The sequence below is a fragment of the Paralichthys olivaceus genome, chromosome 13 (assembly GCF_024713975.1).
Source record: "Paralichthys olivaceus isolate ysfri-2021 chromosome 13, ASM2471397v2, whole genome shotgun sequence".
Lineage (NCBI taxonomy): Eukaryota > Metazoa > Chordata > Actinopteri > Pleuronectiformes > Paralichthyidae > Paralichthys > Paralichthys olivaceus.
The window spans coordinates 4,344,154-4,360,741 of NC_091105.1; the positions used below are offsets into that span (position 1 = coordinate 4,344,154).

A 16,588-nucleotide genomic window follows, 5' to 3' on the forward strand; every position below is an offset into this window, starting at 1 on the left:
AAAACTGCAGCCCCGCGCGTGCGCTCCATCCATTATAATTTACCAACAAGTGATCACGTTCACGCGGTGATTAAACCGCAGATTTGAGGGGCGAGTGTAAATGCGGGATGAATAATGTTGCTCTGCTCCTCCATCCCTCTGCAGCAGGATGCGCGCACGGGCCTTCGTGCCAACACGCGCATCTTGCAGAAATGCACGCTCCTCTCTTTCTAATAGAATATGATTTTATCAATCTTGATAATTTCTCTGTCGCAGCGTGCAAACTCGTCCCTCTCCCTCCTCCTGTTTCCTTCTCATCCTTCTATGATTCTGTTTATTTCCCAGCACCACGCGTGGTCATTTTAAGGTCGCAGCGTTGCCCCCTGACCCCTTGACCCCCTCGCTATTGGCTTCTTGTAATATCGGTGATGCAGGATTTGATGCAGCCGTACATGTCCCACAGGATGGTCGCATCAGCTAAATGGTTAAAATCTAAACACGCTCAATATTGACTTCAGATTAAAAGCTTATTCTGCAGCCACCGATTCTAAAGTCACTCTGGATGAGAGCTGCAGCTAAATGGCTCAAACCTGAGTTTTCCAGCACTTTATTTATTGCCTGTGTCTGTAATGGAGGGTTTGGTGCAGGATCCTCTGAGAGCTAAATGGGCTGAAATGTAAATGTTGTGGCTGAAATGTTGAGAGTGACTCTGCGCATCAGCCAAATCCTCAGAATGGAAACCACCTTTCCATTGTTGGTTTGAAGGTTTGAAGCCTGACATCTTGTTATTTTTATCAACAACATTTTCTCATTACGCAGAACAGGAGGATGATTCCAGTATTTTTTTATATCGAATCCAAACCCAGAGTCTGAACTCCCCTCCGGGTGTCAGCTCCCCTCCAGGCCCGCAGTGTAAAAAGTTGGGGGGCCTCGCAGCTCGGGTGTCAGCCCTGACTTCTCGGGTTTTGCAGCCACAGAAGGTGAACTTTCACCCCGACCTCCTTTTATTTTTTGCTCTGTAGCCGTTGACCATTTTTTTACCTCCAGCTACTCGCCAGCCATACACGCATCCCTCCGTGCTGGCTGCGCGCAGGGCGGATCGATAGGGCAGCATCTGCTCCGGGAAGCCGGCGGTCCCACACCGCGCACCGCTCCGCTGTTTCCAAACGCCAGAACTGCTCATCTCTGAAAATTAAACTGACAGACAGATATGATTAGTATGCGCGCTGCCTCCCTGATCCTCTCTGAGGCCGACGGCGCGCACACACGCACGGGCCTGGCCATGCAGACTAGATGTGTATTTATATACCTCTTAGAAACACGCACAGGCGCCAGCGCGCTCATAAATGGACACTTGTCTCATGTGCATGCGCGCAAATGGATAAGTGTGCACGCACAGAAGTAGCATATAGACACTTGCAGTTTACACAAAATTACATTCAGTGGACAATCCTGCGCATGCATGTGTGCTCACGTGCACGCGTAGGATTGTCCGGGCCTGCAGTGCTGCAGCAGGTTGAGGGTCTTCTTCTTTCCGGGAGTAGGTGGGGGGGGGGGTGGGGGTCGCATTGATGTCGTTGAGGGACTTTCCAGACTCAAGTGTTGGAGCCGCTGATTAAGACCAGGGACGAACACGAGCGACACTTCACTGGGTTTATTCATCACAAGTGGGATTTTACATTTGACCCATAAACCAACAAGACGAGTGAGACAGAAAGCAGACACACAAACTGGTGCTGAAGATGAGGAAGATGAGGAAGGTGGCGAAGAGCACAGAGCGAATGGATAGATTTTTATTCCGCAGTCGATAAGTTAGTGAGGCGATTCCCATAATAGCATATTCACACTTAATTTAGTTTTTTAATCATCCCAGGACCTGCACAGCTTCTCATGCACCGATGTTATTAATGAATAATCAGAGTTAAAGCCATTAAAAAAAACAGGCCAATAATACAAGAAAAAAAAAATGAAATGCGTGTGCATTGCAGCTCATTCCATGTTACACGTATTTCCTCCCCCCCTGTGACAGCAGCATCACTTGTTACATAAAGAAGAACAACGCGACATTAGCTGCAGTCTGTGAAAACCCATTGATCACAAGCAGTAAACGGCCCAGCGCAGCACAATGACCGGGATGTGCGCACATAATTCATAAGTTGTGCGTGCAATCAGCTGAAGAAGGCTTAACCTGTGGGGTGGTGAGAGGGGGAGCATCATCTACACCCACCCACCCCCGTCACCCCCCCGCCCCGTCACCCCCCCCAGCCCCGGAGAGAAAGGGTTAATTGGAGACGGAATTTCATCGCACATCTGTCAGATTTTTAAGGCCGTGACGCACTGAAAGCAGAGAGTCAATGTGAGCAAGGGGGAGGAGGAGGAGGAGGAGAAGGAGAAAGAGTTGGTGGTGAGATCGATGAAGTGGCAGCAGAGGGAAGAGGAGGAGGAGGAGGAAAATCTCACGAGATAATGAAAGAAACAGAGGCGAGCTGCTAGTGTGGAGCAAGACGGAAAAAAACAAGACAGGGAAAGAAAACCAGACTAGATTTGTTTTTTGGGGGTGAGAGTGGAAAACAAAGAGGGGACGAAAGGCAGCAAGCGAGGGAGGACGTGCGTGTGACCGCAGATGGTTTTGTGCGCTCTGGCTCTGGATGAATGTTGCACCCCGGGGCGCAGCGCACCGATTGTGTGAATCTGCAGGGCTGCTCGGCGACACAGTCGGAGAGATGCTCAGGACGGACAACAGCCGCGGACGCGCTCTGAGAAGTGGACAGTAAGAAAAAAGGTAGGATTGTTCTGCTCTGTGAACGCGCACATGTCCGTGATTTTCGTCCGCGTATCGTCGTCGTGTTCGGTGTCGAGTTTACGCATCGTTCGGATTCAGTACATGTGGAGTAAATATGTGATGTGCGGGCGCCTCGCATGCATGTGCGCTTCTTCTGTGTTTAATTTCACATTACAACGAAAAATCTCTTCTTTTTCTAACACGGGATTCTACTGAAGTGATTAAAAAAAAACGGTGTTTCCCGGTGTGGTGTAAAATCCCTCACGCGTCTTTTTTTTTTTTTTTCAAAGATGCATGATCGTAAATTAGCACCTAAATCTCACGAGTCGAAGCTTATTCGCAGTTTTCTTCCTTTTCTTTATCCATGAAAGTTTAAACGCAGCGGACTAACATCATCTTGTCTCACGCACGCAGGCACAAAAGCTTCTGCCGAGGAGCTGCTGAGCACCAAAGAGACAAGAGAGCAGAGGAGCTGATGCACAAGTGAGAATAAAAACCAGTCCAAGCTCCTGCTGCTGCGACCAACTCGATTTTCTGGGAGTTTGAGGGAGTTTGAAGACAGTACTTAACGTTATCAGATAATTAATTAGACACCCCATAAGCCCGGAAATCAATTAATTCACAAATCAATAAATCCATAGTCTGGTGTAACAAGAGACCTTCCAGACTGTTGGCCCTGCTGTGGAACAACAATAACAAGAGAAGAACAACACAGAGAGAGATCCAGGTTTATTTGCAGAAACTGAAGATGGATGGAGGTCTAGGAGAGATGTCCCTCCACACTCACTCTGACCTGGCTCACAGTCAGGATGGCAGAGCCATGCTACACTCGCGGGACCTTTCAGCTGCTTTCCCCAGGCCCTCCCTCGGGGGACCCTCCATGTCCCTGGAGCCTGAACCCCGTCCGCCGGGCTTCGACCACTCCATGTCGGCACTGGGCTACAGCGGCGACTCCCCGTCCAGCGCCGGCAGTACCTACACCACCCTGACCCCCCTGCAGCCCTTTGATGACAAGTTCCACCACCACCATCACCACCACCCTTGCTTGCCTGTCAGCAACGTCATCGGCAGCTTCACTCTCATGCGTGAGGACCGAGGCCTCAGCACCAACTTCTACAACCCCTATGGCAAGGACCTCGCCATGACCCAAAGCCTGTCCCCCCCCTCCACAGGTTCAGGCCTGGGCTCCTCCATGCACGGCTATGGCAGTCTGGGTAACAGCCCCAATGGCAATGGTGGTCAGATGCTCCACGGCGGCTACGACGTCCACGGGGGGAGCCTATTCTGCAGAACATCGGATTTTGCCCGTGAGATCTCGCCACCAGGCCTCGGAGGAGGTGACGTGTCAGTGGGGCATCAGTTGAATAAAATGGAGGCTCACCACCATGCCACGGGCCACCACCCTCACATCTACAGCCAGCACTACCAACCGCACCATCACCCCAGCCAGCAGGCCTCCAAGGTGAGCGAGCACCTGCACTCCTCGTCGTCCGCCTCGTCCTCGCCCGGCGAGGGCATGCTGCCGGGCATGCAGGGCAGCGGAGGCACCACCGGGGAGGAGATCAATACCAGGGATGTGGCCCAGAGGATCATCACCGAGCTGAAGAGGTACAGCATCCCCCAGGCCATCTTCGCCGAGAGGGTTCTGTGTAGGTCACAGGGCACGCTGTCTGACCTCCTGAGGAACCCCAAGCCCTGGGGCAAGCTCAAGTCCGGCCGCGAGACCTTTAAGAGGATGTCCCGCTGGCTTCAGGAGCCAGAGTTTCAAAGAATGGCCTCGCTCCGGCTGGAGGGTAAGATCTGGCTTTGCTCTCTATCTGCCTCACACACACACACACACACATATACACACACACTCCTACACAGAATTCACAACAACAAACAGACACTCTCTCCCCTTGTTTTCCCCAAACACCCTCCTTCTCCATGTCTTCCAAAAAAATTCTGCTCTCCAGTAATCAGTATGCAGCTCAGGTTGAGACATGAGGAAAAGCAGAAGCATCATACTGATGTTTCCCTTCTTCACACACTGTGAATGTACCACTGGATTCTCTATTGTCTCAACAGCCTGGGTATTAGGAACTTCTCAGCACAATGAGGACAGTTTCCAGAAAGAAAGGACCATATGTGCCGTTCCTTTGTTTACTTTGCTCCCAAACAGCCTCTATTGATTTGTACAGTAGCTACAATAAAAAAGCCACAGACATTTGCCCTCCTCTTAAATGAACCATGAAGATCAGCTTGAGCAGCGTTTGGCAATTTAATCGCTTTTGAGCCCACAAAATAATTTGTGCAGAAATGCCACTCTGGAGCGATTGATTAATTCGAGCAGTGATTTATATCAGCTCAGCGCATGGCTGAAGTTGAGTTGGCAAAGTAGCTGATGCAAATTAGACTTGAGCTTTTGCCAGACGTCTTTTATCAACGTTGTCGCTGAGGCAATTACTGCGAAGCTAAATACAAACGTTCTGCTCCGAGGCAGCACCTCGTGGGTTTGTGAGACTCTTCACATGTGGAACGAAAAGAGGTTATTTTCATAACCAGAGGTTCATCAAGTCTTTGGAGCTGAATCGACTACAGAAATTAATTGACAACAGTTTTCTTAATCTAAAAAATTATGATATGAAGCAAAATGGCTTTTTAGAGCTTCTGAGCATTTGAGGCCTTTTTTCTGTTTTACATCAAATTCCATATATTTTAAGGTTTTGACGGATTCTGGTTAGTTGATACTTAGTTTATTTTCTAAACTCAATTAATATAATCACTTGGGTAAAAATGACAATAGAAAAGGAAAAAAAAAATCACAAGTTGCAGATGCAGTATTTATACAGATTTGACGAGATAGAGATTTTTTTTTGAAAGGCACATTGTAATCCGCTACTTGACATTTAATATTCTTCAGGGATGTGAATTGAAGACACAACAGCACGCTGTACAGTGCCGTGTTACAGTGTTGTGCCTCCACTGGGACTCAGGGCCCATCTGATACACGGCGCACAGAAGGAGATCCAAGTGAACACAGTAATATGAGATGAGCATAGACGAGTGTGTGAGTGAGTGTGAGTGTGTGTGTGTTGAGCGTTCTGCTCACTGCGGGGGTCTGTGAGTGGTACGTGTGTGTGAGCCTGCCCGGTTGATCACTGCTTTTCGCTCCCTGTCAGCAGCTCGACTGATTAAGCCCAACAACACAATAGGGTTCATAGGTAATGATTGTGCACTCTTGCAATCCCTTCACAATTATTGATCTTTGATTGTTTGGCTCTGAGAGCACATGTGTACATCCTCCATTTAGCAAAACGTTACACCAATCACACGCGAACCTCTTATCTGAAGATGGGTTGTGTGTGGGTTTGATCTGTAATTCCACAGAAATGTTTGCTTGATGAATCCAATCCTGCGGTTTTCAGACTCTGTATGCAAAACGCCCGTTCTCGTCCTCGTGGAAAAACAGCCCTTTGTTCCTCTAAGCAGATTTCTAATCATCAATCATTCTCTCTTTGTTTGCAGCATCCGCGAGCCTTCATCTTTACAAACACAAACATTATTTTAACGAGTCAGTGCTCCGCGTCCGAGCAGCCAATCAATCAGACTCATAAAAAATTAAAGCCCCTACACAGAGAAGTGTGCTTATGTTTGACAATGTTCCTCTCTCTCTGCTCCCACACTCTCTCAAAGTGCATATTTAGTTCTTGGCAAAGCCACAATTTAGACAGCTCGGCACTTTTCTACATAACCTACTTTCCGAAGGGGGTTGTTGTGTTTTTTTCAACACCCCCCCCTCTCCCGGCCAACCCCCCTTTTGTTTAATTACAAGCCTCTATTGATTTCCATGGGAAAGAGCAGCACGCCTTGCCCACACACACCTCGGCCGCATCGGCAAAATCGAGACTGGAATTTGAATGTGCGGTGCCCTGTGCTCCCCAGTCTGAAGATAGCTCAAGTGCTCTTTGCTTCACGCCTCAAGTTTTAAGATGATCCTGTTTAATGCAACACTTGCTTAAATACATAAAAGGCCCTTCAGTGTCAACCAGCGGCCCGGTGTTATTTCCATAACTACGTCTCTTATTTATGGAGGGCTGCAGAGCTCTCTGCCAGGCTGGACGCACGGCGATTATGGAATGTAGTCGCTGCCATTTTGTCTCCTCAAATAATTGTCTTTCAACAGCGACATTTTGCTAAACACGGAGGAGGTGATCTCTTGGATTTATCTGCAGTATCTTGTTTGTTTTTTTTCCCTGTGTGTATGTATGTGTGTGTGTGTGTGTGTGTGTGTGTGTGTGTGCGTGTGTGTGTGTGTGTGTGTGTGTGTGTGTGTGTGCTCTATGGATTACTGTGCCGTATATGAGATGCATCTCCAGCCCCAACCCCAGGCACTGGAGGAGGCAATCAGGATTTAGTTGGAGAAGAAGGCAGGATAAAGCTCGTACAGCAATGCTCCGACACTTAAAGTCGAGGGGGGGGATCAGAGACTATAACTTTAAAGATGATGGCTGAAGCCCTTGACTAAAGGTCTAAATGAATAAGAAAGGTCAATGCGGTTTACGTGTCGGCTCCAGTGCCTGCACCACCCCCACAGTAATGAAAGCCACAAAGCCTTGTCCACCTCTCGCTGCATACAGTTCACATTCGGCTGGTGAGGCTCAAAGGTCAAAGCCGATTCCATTTACATATCAGGAATCGTAAACAGGCCGATGTGGCCTGAGCTGCGCACCAACCAAACAAACAGGGTTGTTGTTTTTGCTTCTTCTTTTTTTTATCTAGCTCTTGCAGCTCCCCCCACTCCGGCGCTGAAGGGGTTAACCAGCCTCTGTGGGTCGAGGAGTCTGAGCTGCACAGATTTAATCAATAATTTCTATCAGCCCCTGGCCCAAGAAATCAGCAGGGGGTGGGCTGGGGCTGCGGGGGGGGGGGTCTCTCTGGCTAGGAGGGGAGGTGTAGGTTGAGACGCCGGGGGGTAGGGAAAGGGCTTTCGATCACGTTTCAGCAACACGAGACAGGGGCGTACATCATGATTAGGGGCTGTTCCCACGATCATAAGAAGCCTATAGGGGAATATTTATGTCTCCATGAGTAGCCCCAGCACCGGGGATTTATAGCATGGTAATTGTGAGCCTTTTACACATGATTACAGCATAAGGAAGCATTTACTTAATGGTCGCCGCTGTGTTCGTCAGTAAGGGATAGAGCCGATGGAAGCGAGGAGGAGGAGGAGGTGGAGGAGAGCTGCAGGACACCCCGACTCCTCCAACAAGCCATAAATCCACGATACAAGCAAGCTAGCCTGCACTATCATGTCATTCCTTTCATTACTACATGAGCTGAGTGCACCACTGTATATACACCTTCTATAGCTGCAGCCCACCTCCCAACCCCCAACCCAGAAATATTGATGGTGTGTGGATGGTGTAACGCCTGTGAAAAATGTAGCATTTGGAAAAAAAACAAGAAATTTCACTTGTAGTGATATTGACATGCCGCTGACATCTCGGCCTGTTCAGATTTTAATGAGACGTCGTTCGATAACTCTCAGAAATGCAAACAAGCTCTGGATGCCTAAACGCTAACAGGCCCCTGTAATCTCAAGTTGACAAGAGTGCATCCCCGAGTCAAAACATTTCCTTCAGATAATGATTTTAGAGCAGAATGTATGCAGGGATTTCACGGGCCAGATTTATTCACGTCGAGTCGAGTGCTTAAGTTTCAGAAACTCGGCTGGATGTCAGGGCAATCAAAGCCCGGCGGTGCCACGTACCCACGCGGGCCCCCGGACCCGGCTTTGATGCTGCCATCGTGACGATAGCTCTGATGGAAAAGACGTCTGTAAGGTCACACTTTTTATTTCTCAAGCACTCGGCTAATGAGATAAATTTGCCACAGTGAGTTTGGAGGAGTGAGGAGCCGTCGTACAGCAAACATCAGCGGTCCTCACTGTGTGAGGTGGTTCTCAATAGGAAGATATAAGCCAATCAACTGAACGCTGTTTTGAGAGCAAAAGGCAGCATTTGCGCTTAATATAATGTGTGTGTGTAGCATGTGAGAGTTGTGTCTGTGTGGGTGTGTGTGTGTGTGTGTGTGTGTGTGTGTTTGAAATATGGGATTTCAAGGCTTTTGCCGGCTGATATGTTCATCTAATCAAGATCAATAATAGAGTCAATAACAGAGTTCATAAACCTTGTTTTCTTAGAGCAAGTGAAGAAGTCTGGCATCGCAGCAGGATTATTTCACTGTGTTTCCAGTGGTTTGTGTCAAGATTTTAAAAACTAAATGTTTTTTTCTTTAATTCTAGATTCTGCATTTCCCATTCATAGTAGTCGACACTGTTATGTGAAAGAATAAAACGTAAAATAGCTTCTTCTTTTTTTTTTTTTTACAGTTTAATACCAAAAATGTAAAATTATTCAGCGCTCATTCTGAAGAGCTAATGTGAGAGCATGTTATTTCACAAATATTTAGCTCCTTACTAAATAAAGTAGGTGTTGCACGGCCAAATTAATGCAGGAAAAAGAAAAAGAAAGGACACTTTTGTTTCCAGTTTGCTGGCTGGTATTAAAAGTCTACTGTCGGCACAAGTCCATCCATCCCTTCCCTACTGTGTGTGTGTGTGTTGGCATGCACGTGCGTGTTGAGTGCACATACACCAATGCTTACACTTAGAAACGCCTTTGATACCATCAGCAAAACAGTCGCTCAGCCACACAGCGCTGATTGAAACCTCTTTAAAGTGCGTGTGCATTTAGGTAATTGCATGACTCCCCCAAATATGTTTCAGTCCACTTAAGGCTTCTAAACACCCGGGGCAATGCCGACTCTGCTTGTTTCACTCACCCCTGACGTAACCCGCCTTTAATAGAAAATAAATTAGTTCCCCCTAAAGTGATTATTGCTCACTCACTGCCGCCACATGTAAATGACTTTTATGAGAAACTAATGATGTTGAAGTGTCTACTAAGGTAAAGGGAAGAGAGGAAGTCAAGGGAGATGGAGAGAGGAAAGAGAGAGAGAGTGAGGGGAGGGGGGGGGGGGGGTAGTTGGCTCAGTACACAAAGGCAGAGGTTGGTGTTGTGTTTCCTGTAAATACAGAATTACAGCGTGTTCGAGGTGAAAGGTTCAGCGATGGATATGCAGAGGAACATGCAGCCTGAATTCAAAATGCACGTCTGATTCTCAAAATGGATCTGAGCTCAACCCACACACATCAGGCTATTTTCCTCCTCACTGGACTAAAATGCCTTTTTTATTATATTCACTTTTTATTTATTTATTTTTGCAGGACATTTTTTTTTTAATTTGAGACTTTTCCAGAGGAAGTATTGATTATATAATTGAGCGGCCAGTGATGTTTAACCCAGACCCTGAGTTTTTATTTTCTGGTCGGCGTAAGCAAGACTTGCATTAAAATACAAATTACCAGGAGACTTCATCACCTCTATTACCACTTTGAATATGGCCAACTTTGACATGGAGCTAATTCTCCAAGGAATAATGAGATAATATTTTATCCTCTCTGGACCACAGCATTAAAAAAGACAAAATTATATTAGGGCAAGATACAAATAGTCTGCCTAAAATATGACAACAATCATAATAATTTATTTTAAATACAGCCACAAGATACCGGAAAATTCCAATTTAGCTTTTGATCAGCTGATCTCGCTAATGTGTAAGTGAAGAGATCTTTAAATGTGTCTGGCTTTTCTCTCGTTTAGCTCCAAGTATTTTTCTCTCACCGCTCTCTGAACGTGTATTCCAACTTAAAATGTAAAACATATATGGAGGAGTAAAAGCCAGAATATAAGTGCTGGAATAGTTTTAACTGTCAAAATATAATATACCATAATAAGTTGCAGTAATTTTCCTTGTAGCGGATGAAAGACGTGGGCTGAAAATCATTACTGTTTGCAAAATGATCCTCGCATCCTGTTTGTGTCTTTGAGTGCGATTATTTTTTGGGGGGGAGACGTAGCCTTTGTCAGTTGATGACAAGTTTACACTTTGTCTATAAGCCAGATCTATGTAAGCACGGTTTTTCAAAAAGGGGTCGTAATGAAGACCATGAAGGGAAACTTCAGAGCTGCAGCCTGCACGTAGTTATCTGTTTTATCCCAGCAGCCTCACAGCAGCTCACTGGCAATAAGATGTGAAAGGTTCCACATCTTGATTCCTTTACAGAACAATGAAGCAAGCTGCTGATTCATCTCTTTTAACTAATCAAAGTTGCTTAGCTAATCTGTTTTCTTTCAACAAATCCACTTTCCCTCAGCTTAATCCATTTGTCCTAGTTAGCCTGCCAGTCTGTTAGCTAACCCGTTTCGCCTTTCCTTTTTTAATTTATCTTTCATCCGTCTGCCCGCAGCCTGCAAGCGGAAGGAGCAGGAGCAGAGCAAGCTGGAGCGCAATCAAGGCCCAAAGCGCACCAGGCTGGTGTTCACGGACCTGCAGCGGCGTACACTCTTGGCCATCTTCAGGGAGAACCACCGCCCGACCAAAGAGCTGCAAGTTACCATCTCCCAGCAGCTGGGCCTGGAGCTCTCCACCGTCAGCAACTTCTTCATGAACGCCCGCCGACGCAACATCAACAAGTGGGCAGATGAGGGCCGTCCTTCCTCCACGGGTTCCTCAGGCTCCAGCATTTCCTCCTCCGCAGTGTCCTGCAGCACGGCGTGATGACGGACCGCCGAGGAGGTGCGGTGGGGAGGGCGCTGAGGGAGCTAGGGGGCACATAGACTGGTCTAGGCAGAGATCAGCCGTAATAAATGTCCTCCTCGTTATCAGAAGGAGCGACGGAGCCAGCGATTGTAGATGATATTATGAAGATGAAGCATTTTCCCAAACCAAAGTTGATCGCTTCCTTGAAATGGAAGGGGGGCGATACCCAGAGTGATATGATCGCAGGATGTGAGGTCCTGCTTGTATAGTCAAGGGTGCAAAGATTATTTGACTCATAGAAGAGTCACACCCTTACATAGACGCCATCTCATTGCATTATTTTGATTATGTAGAATAGAGATAATGAGGGTATTACAAATCAGGAGGAAGCATATTTTGATGTACCTTCAAATCTGTTGTCATCTCTCCAAACGTGAAGAATCAAGATGTCGTTTGCTCATATCTGGAGAGCGCCATCGTGTAACATCTTAATCAAAACTGTTCACCATCATCCAAAGACGTTAATCCTGCCCCAGTGTGCTCCACAAATATGGTCCCGTCTGTTCTTCCTCGAGAATCAAGGTGAAAGAGGAAGAAAAGGCGTTTTTTTTAAACTTAGCCATTTTTTTCTGAAGAACCTAATTTCCCTTTCTTAGCATGTGTTTCCATGGTGATGGTTCCCACGTCTGTGTGGCGTTGTCTTGAGTCCAGAGCCTGGAATTATCAGGAGGGCTCTGTAGCGTCTGTAACTTCCAGCAGTCAATCATTTTACCGTCAACAGGAGCCTTGCCTGTGCTTTGTGAGGATGGTCCCGCCTTGAATGAATCAGAGTTTTCGAGGGGGAAAGCGCAGAGCATCTCGCTGTACGCCCCGGACAGAATCAATAACAAGTAGGACGCAGAAACGGACTTGTTGGTGCAAACGTCCAGCTTTAAGACTCTCACTGAGCTTCCAAACGTGAGCTCCACAGCCATTTTTTGACTCAAAATCAAGCCACAAAAAACAAAAATGAAAAACAGCCTTTGAACACGAAGGCTCCGCGGTAAAGAGGTACACTTGACACAATGTATAGTGACATTGTCCTATTTTTTCCACTCATTTTCAAACTGTACACACCTCTGCTCCATATTGAAATCTTTTTTTTTTACAGATGTCTAGAAAATGGAGGAATGTGATTCTTTCAGCCCTTTTTGTACAGATTTCAAGCACATCGCTCTATTTATAGAAACACATTGGAAGCACGGGGCAGTTTGTTTCAGCCCTGCTGACGTACAAGGTCATTTTTTGGTCCACAAAGGAAAGGCTTTAACATGCCTCCTTATAGCCAATAGTTAAATCAAACCAAGATCCTTTTAAATGCAATTGCTGATCTGATCAATGTATTTATTACTGCATTTGTGTATTTATTATTTTCCCCTTTTCTTTCCCTATTTCTATTTATTTGGTTATTTATTTATGCTAATCTATATACTGTAAGTATTTATTTAACTATGCTCTGTATGTCTGTGTGAAACTGAAGACTTTTTCTGATGGGCACTTTTAGCTGTAGAATCCCATCGTAATACCAAAGATTAACATTGCGTCCCTGAATGTACGGCCTGAGTCCCTGAACCCCGAACCCGACCCGATCCAGCCCGAACCCCCCAGTGATGTTACGTATCTCTCTATCTTCGAGGCCTGGCCTTTGTTTTTTGTTTTTTGTTTTTTGTAGAATAATGGGGATTTCTTTACTCTTGCAATTGTCTCTGCGGTCAGCTCTTAACGTCAAGGCCAAAGCTTGTTTGAATGTTGTGATAATATTTATAATTAATAACACTATGAATAATGACAATAATAATGATGTTGATAACAATAACAACAACAATGTGGCATCCCATAGGTTCACAGGTTGCTTGTAAAGTTGTGTTCAGACCAATGCCATCTGGCGGACTGTGTAAGTGTCTGGGGACCCACTTAAAGCGTTGTCTGAAGGTCCCATTGAGTGCGAGTCCTTCAGGGTCACATGCAAACATGCGTACTGTTTGACTGCCTGGGGAAATGCATGGTTGTGAACCCCGCCTCTCCCATTCCCATCTCCCTCACCTGCCCCCCCTCCCCAGTGCAGTTCAGACAGTCCTGTCTATGTCCAGCTCAGTGTGATCTTACTGTCCATACTAAACCCTTCTGCCAGTTGTCTCAGTTCCAAGACGGTTCACTCCTGATTTTGGGAGGTTCTTTAGATTTGAGAGGTTCCCTGTCTTACGTGGGTCTTGGGGTTGTCGTCCTGTTCCTAGAGTTCTGGAAGGTGTTAGGATTCACTCTTGGTTTAGGAGGTTCTTAAGATTTGAGAGGTTCCTTGTCTTATGTGGATCCAGCATCAGGGTTCTGAGGGTGTCAGGATTCATTCTTGGAGTTTGAGTCCTGCGTGTTCCTCGACTCCTTAGGTCTATGTTGACCGAGTTCTGAAGGTCGTACACATTGTTCCTGGTCTTATTAGGATCTTTAAGGTTTTCTCTCAAGTCTTCTGAGAGATTTGTTCCTCATCTTTTGAAGATCTCTAATTTAGTTGCAATGACGCTCAGGCTCCCTAAATTTCCTAAGGAGTGTCCCTCATCTTTCAGGAATCCTTGAATTTGTCGCAAAGGCTTTCGTGGCTTATAAGGTTTGTCTGTGACCGTCTTCCCCCTGCAACTCACACAGGCATAAGTGACTTGATTTTCCGGCGTTTTAAATGCTGAATGCCTAAATCAGGAGAGATTGCCCAGGATCTGATTCACTGACCCGGGTGTAAATGCTGCCAAAGAGTGTTGAGGCTAGATTGGTCCTTTTCCACCCTCTCTCTCTGTTTCTTTTCTTCCCTCGCTCTCTCTCACTGTCTTTAACGTTGGAAGGGGTGGGTTGCCGGGGCCCCCTTCACAGCGTGCACTTGAAAGACGGGCGGTCATGAAAGAGGCCATCGACTTTTTCGCAGACTTCAAAGGCAAGGTCTTTTTCATCCCATCTCCTCTCTGGGTATCTGGTCTGGGGTCCGCTCTCGGCCAGACCTGTGGGGTTTAGGGGGCATTCAAAGGGGGCGGGGGGAGATCAGAGAGGAGGCGGAATCATCCAGAACGAGGACAGTGGTAGTGGTGTGTGTGTGTGTGTGTAGAAGAGGTGGGAGGGGGGTTATTCGAGGAACAGGAGGTGTTGGAGTAGTGGGGCATGGAGCTGAATTAAACTTTAATGAGCAACAATTGTAAGCATGCTGAGAGCAAGGGGGGGCAGTGGTCAGGGCGTGCAGTTGAGTCTGTGCAGAGGGAAAAAAATGAAAAATGAAAGAGCTTGGAGGCTCCTCTGCCGACCCCTGCTCTCTACTGTCATTGTATCAAAGCTGAGGTGACACCTTTCAGGTTTCCCTTTGTCTCGCTGACTGGAAGCCTAAAATGGAGACAGAGCTTTTTGTATTGAGCCACCTTCTGCTCAGTGTCAAGCAGGGAAGCTCTTCCCTGTCTGTACAGAGGGGAGGGAGGAGGGAGGGAATCCATTTGGCTGCTGCAGGTGATCCGCATTGCCATTTTAGCCTGCGGCACCCCCTAGTGGCTTTTACAGAAACTTGACCCTGAAAGCAAGGCTGGCAGCCGAGGCCGTTGCAGAGCGAGTCTGAGGGGAGCGTAAATAATGGAATAGCAGAACTGAAAGCTAATATATACTTTCAGAATAAAAAAGATAAAAGACCAAAAAAAAAATTTTTTTTTGATAATGTTTAAACCAAAAAAAAAAAAAACAACCAAAGATTGATGGGTAACTGCTGAATCGTGATGTATCATGGGTAGTTTTAGCAGTTCCCTATCAGAGCTACAGTAGCACTCAGAGGATTCAAAAAAGCACCAGTGGGGTTCCGCGTGCTGAGTATTTATGTTACATAAAACAGTATTATGTTGAGCTGGAACTGAGAAACTGACATGAGGCAGTGTCTTCAGATGGAAGTCTTTTGACTCTGTGAACCCCAGTGTCCCCTGTTTGTTCCCGTCCTCACCCCTGTGTGTACATGAAGACTTTACCCATCTACCTCAACTGTGTGAGATGTTGTGTGGCAAAGATATTCCTTAACCAAAGAATCCATCCTGTCAGGGTGTCTGTCTTATCTATCTTATCTATCAATCTATCTATCTTGTCTGTCCATCCGTCTCTTCTTCATGCCTTTTACTCCAAACCAAACGTGCTGGAATCAATCCGTAACAGGAGCCGAACGTGGCCCCCTGTCCAGCCAAAGCTTAAGTCCAGTATGCTAGAGTGTCCCATTGATCCATGCTCTGTATATAAATACAATTCTCAAGACCAAAAAAAAAGGAGGTGACAATCCAAGCAAGGAGGATCTTGCTGTAATCAACGTTGCCTATTCCTTGTTTTCCGAGAACTAGAATCATGTAACAGAAAAAGCCCAAGAATCAAGCACCCACCCCAAGATAAAAAAGGTCAGAGGAGACAGAAGCTATTTTTCCACATTTGTAAGCCACCCCTCCCAACCCTGTTTTTTCCGAAATGTTTAGTGTAGTTGAAATACTGTTCGATCCCACTGTTGTAAGTAGGAATTAATGAAATCCATTCAAAAAGCTTTAAACGGGGAAGAGCTGAGGGAAATATTATATTTGAGTCTAAGTTTCCTCAGCTTGGACTCGACCCACCATGCTTTATCGTGCCATTCTTGTCCATGTGTTAGACTTACTAATGAATGTGGCTAACCAACCAAAGGCTTTAAAAAAAAATACACAACACTTTAAACGTCAATCATGGTGGGACATTTTGTATCAACAACTAAAGAAAATCCCTTTGAATACCTCATGTGAAAATTGTTTGTTGTGATGTTGCACTAAAAAAATAAAAATGACTCATTTGTAACCCAACACTGTGCTCGGCTGACTTTGTTTGAGGTGTTAGCCTGGAAGCTGTCTGGGTTTTGTAAAGACAGACACTGACACTGATATCTTTGCTAAATGAAGTAATCCTTTACTACTACGTTTTAACTTGCAGTATTTCTAAATTGGTTATGTCATCCAAGAAAAGAGGTATAACCAGTACAACAAGTTATATATTGTTATTGTTTTATTCATCACCAGGGCCGTTGCAACAGGATGGGCAAAGCAGACAATTGCTTGGGGCTCCTGATCTTTGAACAGGCTCCCCAAGAACCCCCTTAAATTCTATGACAGTCGAAAACCCTCC

At 46.2% G+C, this 16,588-nt stretch overlaps 1 protein-coding gene across 1 annotated transcript; it reads left to right on the forward strand.

Annotated features, from left to right (window-relative positions):
• Positions 1-1,909: 1,909 nt before the first annotated feature.
• On the forward strand, positions 1,910-16,269 carry onecutl (one cut domain, family member, like). The gene is made up of 3 exons (XM_020093497.2): positions 1,910-2,761; positions 3,176-4,554; positions 11,115-16,269. The coding sequence occupies exons 2-3, from the start codon at positions 3,510-3,512 to the stop codon at positions 11,423-11,425; spliced, it is 1,356 nt and encodes a 451-aa protein (XP_019949056.1). The 5' UTR covers positions 1,910-2,761; positions 3,176-3,509; the 3' UTR covers positions 11,426-16,269.
• Positions 16,270-16,588: the final 319 nt, after the last annotated feature.